The sequence below is a fragment of the Rhincodon typus genome, chromosome 7, assembly GCF_021869965.1.
Source record: "Rhincodon typus isolate 14 chromosome 7, sRhiTyp1.1, whole genome shotgun sequence".
Taxonomy (NCBI): domain Eukaryota; kingdom Metazoa; phylum Chordata; class Chondrichthyes; order Orectolobiformes; family Rhincodontidae; genus Rhincodon; species Rhincodon typus.
The window spans coordinates 98,146,736-98,154,328 of record NC_063338.1 but is presented as its reverse complement, the minus strand read 5'-3'; the positions used below and the strand labels follow the sequence as shown (position 1 = coordinate 98,154,328).

The 7,593-nt window shown below is 47.0% G+C and overlaps 1 protein-coding gene across 1 annotated transcript in view; it reads right to left on the bottom strand.

Annotated features, from left to right (window-relative positions):
- Positions 1-7,593, bottom strand: part of glb1l (galactosidase, beta 1-like) — a 43,767-nt gene that overhangs the window by 5,218 nt on the left and 30,956 nt on the right. Inside the window, exons 8-9 of the mRNA XM_048599292.1 lie at positions 7,351-7,391; positions 600-718 (exon numbers count right to left, since the gene is read on the bottom strand). Of these exons, the coding sequence (XP_048455249.1) occupies positions 600-718; positions 7,351-7,391 (160 nt within the window). The remainder of the gene's footprint in view (positions 1-599; positions 719-7,350; positions 7,392-7,593) is intronic.

The window sequence follows — 7,593 nt, the reverse complement described above, 5'->3', positions numbered from 1 at the left end:
GGAGCGCCGCACTGATGGAGGGTCAGTACTGAGGGAGCGCCGCACTGTCAGAGGGTCAGTGCTGAGGGAGTGCCGCACTGATGGAGGGTCAGTACTGAGGGAGCGCCGCACTGTCCGAGGGTCGGTACTGAGGGAGCGCCGCACTGTCCGAGGGTCAGTGCTGAAGGAGTGCCGCACTGTCGGAGGGTCAGTACTGAGGGAGTGCCGCACTGTCCGAGGGTCAGTACTGAGGGAGCGCCGGGCTACTGAATGATCAGTTTTTCCAAGGCATCTATGAACCAGGGACCACATCAAGCTGTGGGAAATGTAACAGATATCAAGACCTTACCCTGACCAACATTCCTTCCTAAAACAGCAGCCACCAATAACAGATTAACTATTCATAAAACCATTGCAGTTTTGGGAAGTTTGCTGTGCATAAATGGATTCCACTGCAGACTTCAACCAGTAAATCTTTGATTTGATCCCTGATCCCATCCATTCATCCAACTCCCTCCCCAACTCTGTCTTAAATGCTCCCTCTTGTCGCATTAGTCGGCCCAGAGTCCTGGTTATATCATCCTGTGCTGATATTGCAGGCGAGGGTAAATGGTTCATACCTTACTAATCACATCTCGCAGTGCATAAAACTTCTGTGTGGGATCTCCTGCCTCGGACAAAGGGGCATTGTAATCATAGCTGGTGGTAATAGGACGGTACTTGATGTTGTAGTCAGCACCTGCGGGAGGCATTAGTCAGGATTGTGATATCGTGGTATTCCCCAAAACCCCATCACCTCCCCACCATCTCCCATACACAGTCTTCCCTAGTCCCCACCACTCTCTCAGTACAAACTGATTAAACAACTGCCCATGTACCCGTGCTGGCTCATTGGAGGTCTGTTTGTGTTTAGTTCTAATTTGGCATTTTTGTCTTCAAACTTCCTCATAGTTCAGATTCTTGCCATCTCCAGGTTAATATTGCTTATGGAAGTAGCTTCCAGCACCTGTCCAAGTCAGGTGTCTCAGCCACTGAGGACTGGTAAAGAGGTATAAAGCCATAGAGTCATTGAGATGTACAGCACGGAAACAGATCATTCGCCCAACTTGTCCATGCTGGCCAGATATCCTAAATTAATCCAGACCCATTTGCCAACATTTGGCCAATATCCCTCTAAACCCTTACTATTCATGTACCCATCCAGATGCCTTTTAAATAATGTAATTGTACCAGCCTCCCCCACTTCCTCTGGCAGCTCATTCCACTCACACACCACCCTCTGCGTAAAAAAGTTGTTCCCCAAGCCCCTTTTAAATCCTTCCCCCTAACATTAAACCTATGCCGTCTAGTTTTGGACTCCCCTATCCTGGAGAAAAGACCCTGACCATTCACCCTATCCATGCCTCTCATGATTTTACCAGCTTCTATAAGGTCACCCCTTAGCCTCCAACACTCCAGAGAAAATAGCCCCAGTCTGTTCAGCCTATCCCTGTAGCTCAAATTCTCCAACCCTGGCAACATCCTTATAAATCTCTTCTGAACCTTTTCAAGTTTCACAACATCGTTTCTATAGCAGAGAGACCAGAATTGAACGCAGTATTCCAAAAGTCACCTAACAAGTGTCCTGTACAGTCGTAACATGATCTCTCAACTCCTGTCCTCAATGCACCGACCAATAAAGGCAAGTGTTCCAAACACCTTCTTCACTATCCTGTCTACCTGCGACTCCACTTTCAAGGAACTATGAACCTGCATCCCAAGGTCTCTTTGTTCAGCAACACTCCCCAGGACCTTACCATTAAGTGTATAAGCCCTGTACTGATTTGCCTTTCCAAAACATTTATCTAAATTAAACTCCATCTGCCACTCCTTGGCCCATTGGCCCATCTGATCAAGGTCCCATTGTACTCTGAGGTAACCTTCTTCGCTGTCCACTACACCTCCCATTTTGGTGTCATCTGCAAACTTACTAACCATACCTCGTATGCTCATATCCAAATTATTTATATAAATGACAAAAAGCTGTGGACCCTGCCCCGATCCTTGTGGCACACCGCTGGTCACAGGCCTCCAGTCTGAAAAGCAACTCCCCACCACCACCCTCTGTCTCCTACCAGTTATGCATTCAAATGGATAGCTCTCCCTGTATTCCATGTGACATAACCTTGCTAACCAGTCTACCGTGCAGAACCTTGTCGAATTCCTTCCTGAAGTCCATATAGATCATGTCCACCGTTCTACCTTCATCAATCCTCTTCATTAATTCTTCAAAAAAACTCAATCAAGTTCATGAGACACGATTTCCAACACAAATGAGAACTAATGTGCTTCCACTTTTCAAGAAGGATGGTAGAGACAGACAAGGGAACTACAGACCAGTGAGACTCACATCAGTGATCAGAAAACTACTGGATAAAATTCTGAAAGAGAGCATTAATCTCCTCTTGAGAGGCAAGGTTTGATCAGCAGTAGTCAGCCTATCTTTGTCAGAGGAGGTCATGCCTAAGAAATTAGATTGAACCTTTCATGCAGATTCCCAGGTGTGTAGATGAGGATAGTGCAGTTGATGTAGTTTATATAGATTTCAGCAAAGACAGAAATTAGGAGCGGGAGCAGGCATTTCAACCCTTTGAGCCCACTCCACCACTTAACATGATCCTGGCTGATCTTGTCCTGGTCCCAACTCCACTCTCCTGCCTGCTCCCTATAGCCCTTTAATAAAAACCAAGAGCTGTGGATGCTGTAAATCAGGAACAAAAACAAAGTTGCTGGAAAAGCTCAGGAGGTCTGGCAGCATCTGTGAAGGAAAAAACAGAGTTAACGTTTCGGGTCCAGTGACCCGAAATGTTCAGGTCCAGTGTTCTGAGGGAGGGTCTCGGGGACAGGGCAGATTCACCAGAATGATCCAGGGGGTGAAATGAAACAGTTAAGTAACAAGGGGAAGTCACACAGACTGGGAAAGCAGAACAGCACAGATTTGAGAAGTCTGAAATAAATGCAGAAAATTTTGGGGTTACTGCCCAGCCTGCTGAATATCTAAAGCATTTTCCATTTTTATTAGACAGACTCGTCTAGTACTCCCTCGAGTGTCGAGGGTGAAGGGTTGACCTAATTAAGGGGTTTCACATGATTAAAGGATTTGACAGCATCATGAGAGAGAAACTATTTCGTCTGGTTTTGGGGGGTTTGGGGGTGAAATGGGGAGGCGGTGGCTTAGTGGTATTATCGCTAGACTGTTAATCCTGAGACCCAGATAATATCCTGGGGACCTGGGTTCGAATCCCATCACGGCAGATGGTGGAATTTGAATTCAATAAAATATCTGGAATTAAGAATCCAATGATGACCATGAATCCACCCTCACAACATCCCACCCAGACCCAAGCCCCATAACCCACCTGATCTACCCACGGACAATTTCCCATGGCCACTGCACATCTTTGGACTGTGGGGGGAAACCGGAGCACCCGGAGGATATCCACACAGACACAGGGAGAATGTGTAAACTCCACACAGACAGTCGCCTGAGGGTGCAATTGAACCCAGGACCCTGGCGCTGTGAGGCAGCAGTGCTGACCACTGAGCCACCATGCCGCCCCAGTTGTTCCTCCTCATCACAGTTTTGAACCTACCCCCTTTCACTCTATATCTATGTCCTCTCATTTGAGATTGTCCCACAAGGGGGAATATCTATTCAACGTCCACCTTATCAATTCTGTTTTGCATTTTAAATATCTCAATCTGATCCCTTCATTCTTCTGAACTCCAGCGAGCACAAGCCCAAACTATTCAAGCACTGCTCATATAATTGTCCTTTAATCCCTGGAATCAATCTGGTGAACCTCCTCTGAACTGCCTCCAGCGCCACCCAATCCTTCCTCAAGTAAGAAGACCAGAACTGGACATAATACGTTATATAATTGTAACAGCGCATTTTATTTTTATATTCCAGTCCTTTTGCAATAAATGCCAGGATTCCATTTGCCTGCCTTATTGTACGCTGCACCTCCATATACTGCACTTTCTGTGATTCATGCACAAGGACACCCAGATCCCTCTGCACTGAGGCACTTTGAATCTGCTTCCCATTTAAATAATAACTTGCCCTTTTATTTTTCCAACCAAAATGGACACCCTCACACTTATCCACATTAAACACCATCTGCCAGATTCTGGCCCATTCTCCAAGCCTATCAATATCCATCTGTAAACTCTTTGTCTCCTCATTACTGCCTGCCTTCCCACCTATTTTAGTATCATCCATGAATTTTGGTATGTTACACTCTGTCCCTGTTTGCAGATCATTTATATAGATCGTAAATACTTGAGTTCTAAGAACTGAACCCTGCAGCACCCCATTAGTTACAGTTCATCGTGCAGAGAAGGACCCATTTATCCCCACCGTCTGCTTTTTTATCAGTCAGTTAATCCTCTATCCAAGCCAGTACTCCACCCTTAACTCCCTGGGGTCTAACCCTAATCCTATCTGGGGTCTAACCTGCTGGATCAGTCTTTTATGCCGCACCTTGTCAAATGCCTTCTGAAAATCCACCGAATGGCCATTATCCACCTTGCTAGTTACATCCTCAAAGAATTCCAGCAAGTTTGTCAAGTACAACTTGCCCTTCATGAAACCATGCTGATGCTGGTGAATTGAGCTTTGTTTCCCCAAGTGTTCAGTTATCTGAATGACCTTGGCGACATGATGACCCTGGTGAGTTAATACTCCCCGGACCTGGAATATCAGATGATGAAAAGCTGTCCTGACTAGCTGCCATGGGAGTTTACATCCCACTCCATGTGGAAGTGAAGAACATACTTGATGAAATATACATCGCCTTGAGACAGACCACCCTGATGCCTTGTTCAACAAGCCAACCTCAGGAGTGTGGTACCAACAAACCATCAACACATCTCCTATCCCACCACAGGGCCAAATACTCGTGACCATTGGTACGCAACCATTAAATACGCCATCCACTCCATCCCCCGCTCACATTTTGGTAAAATGCAGGACATAAAAAGCTGGACAACTCAACCCGGCCAATTACCGCCCCATCAGTCTCCTCTCGATCATCAGTAAAGTGATGGAAGGTGTCAGTAACAGCGCTATCAAGCAGCACCTGCTCAGTGACGCCCAGTTTGGGTTCCGCCAGGGCCACTCAGCTCCTGATCTCATTACAGCCTTGGTTCAAACATGGACAAAAGAGCTGAATTCCAAGGTGAGGTGAGAGTGACAGCCCTTTACATCAAAGTTGCATTTGACCGAGTGTGGCATCAAGGAGCCCTAGCAAAACTGGAATCAATGGGTATCAGGGGGCAAACGCTCCGGTGGTTGGAGTCACACCTAGTACACAGGAATATGGTTGTGGTTTTTGGAGGTCAGTCATCTCAGCTCCAGTTCCATTTTACCTGCAGGAGTTCCTCAGGGTAGTGTCCTAGGCCCAACCATCTTCAGCTGCTTCATCAATGACCTTCCCTCCATCATAAGGTCAGAGGTGGGGATGTTCGCCGATGATTACACAATGTTCAGCAACGTTCGTGACTCCTCAGATACTGAAGCAGACCATGTTCACATGCAACAAGGTCTGGACAATATCCAGCCTCGGGGCTGATAAGTGGCCAATAATATTCACGCCACACAAATGCCAGGCTATGACCATCTCCAATAACAGAAGGTCTAACCACATTCAGTGGTGTTACCGTAACTGAATCCCACCACTATTAACATTCTTGAGGTTACTATTGACCAGAAACTCAACTGTACTTGTCACATAAACACAGTGGCTACAAGAGCAAGTCAGAAGCTGGGAATACTGTGATGAGTAACTCACCTCCTGATTCCCCGAAGCCTGTCCACCATTTACAAGGCACAAGTCAAAAGTGTAATGGAATATTCCCCATTGCTCCAACAACACTCAGGAAGCTTGACACCATCCAGGACAAAGCAGCCTGCTTGACTGGTACCACATCCACAAGCACTCACTCCCTTCACCACCGACGCTCAGTAACAGCAATGTGTAATATCTACACGATGCACTGCAGAAATTCACTTCAGGCAGCACCTTCCAAACCCACGACCAGTTCCATCTAGAAGGACAAGGGCAGCATATACATGGGAACACCACCCCCTGCAAGTTTCCCTCCAAGCCACTCACCATCCTGACTTGGAAATGTATCGTCATTCCTTCACTGTCACTGGGTCAGAATCCTGGAATTCCCTCCCTAAGGGCATTGTGAGTCCAGCTACAGCACACGGACTGCAGCGATTCAAGAAGACAGCTCACCCCCACCTTCTCAAGGGGCAACTAGGGATGACCAATGAACGCTGACCCAGCCAGCGACACCATATGTCCCACAAGTGAATGGGAAGAAAATTTGTGACAGTTTTTCCCCTTCTCTTAGTCTCTTTAACCTCTGATAATTTTTGTTTTCTTCTTAATTCGTTTTTGGGATGTGCATGTCACTGGCTGGGCCAGTATTTTTTGCCTGTCCCAAATTCACCAAAAATCCTCAGACAGAACCTTCCAAACCCACGACCACTTCCATCCAGAAGGACAAGGGCAGCAGATACATGGGAACACCATCCCCTGCAAGTTCCCCTCCAAGTCACTCAACATCCTGACTTGGAAATATATCGCTGTTCCTTCACTGTCACTGGGTCAAAATCCTGGAATTCCCTCCCTAAGGGACATTGTGGGTCAACCCACAGCACATGGACTGCAGCGGTTCAAGAAGGCAGCTCACCCCCAACCTTGTCAAGGGTCAATATGGGACGGGCAAGAAATGCTGGGCCCAGCCAACGATATCCACATCCCACAAATGAATTCTTTTTAAATTGCCTTCGAACACAGTAGCTCACTGTTTCAAAAGGCACCACGAGTCAACTGTATTGCTGTGGGATCACATCTAGGCCTGACTGGGTAAGGATTGTAAATGTCGCTCCCTATAGGGAAATAGTGAACCAGATGGGGTTTTAATACAATGAATGGGGAGGCGATGGCCTAGTGGTATTATCGCTGGACTGTTAATCCAGAGACCCAGATAATGTTCTGGGGACCTGGGTTTGAATCCCACCACGGCAGATGGTGGAATTTGAATTCAATAAATATCTGGAATTAAAAATCTAATGATGACCACGAATCAATTGTTGGGGGAAAAACCCATCTGGTTCACTAATGTCCTTTAGGGAGGGAAGCTGCCATCCTTACATGTCTGGCCTACATGTGACTCCAGACCCACAGCAACGTGGTCGCCTCTAAAATGCCTTCTGGGCAATTAGGGATGGGCAATAAATGCTGCCCTTAGCCAGCGATGCCCTCATCCCATTAATGAATAAAGAGATTCAGCAACTCAGTATCAGAGACTCACCATTCCAGTATCCAAAATTAGTTCCACCTTCAAACATGTACCTGAGAAAATAGCAGCAAAATCAAATAAAATTAAAATTCACACACTCACCTGGCCAATCCTCAACTGTGGGGGGGGGGGGTGGGGGGGGCGGGGGTGGAGGTGAGAGTGAGAGTGGGTGGAAGCAGGCAGCTGGAGGTGGTGGTAAGAGTCAGGGTGGAGGTGCGGGTGAGGGAGTGGGGAGGTGGGGGTGAGGGAGTGGGG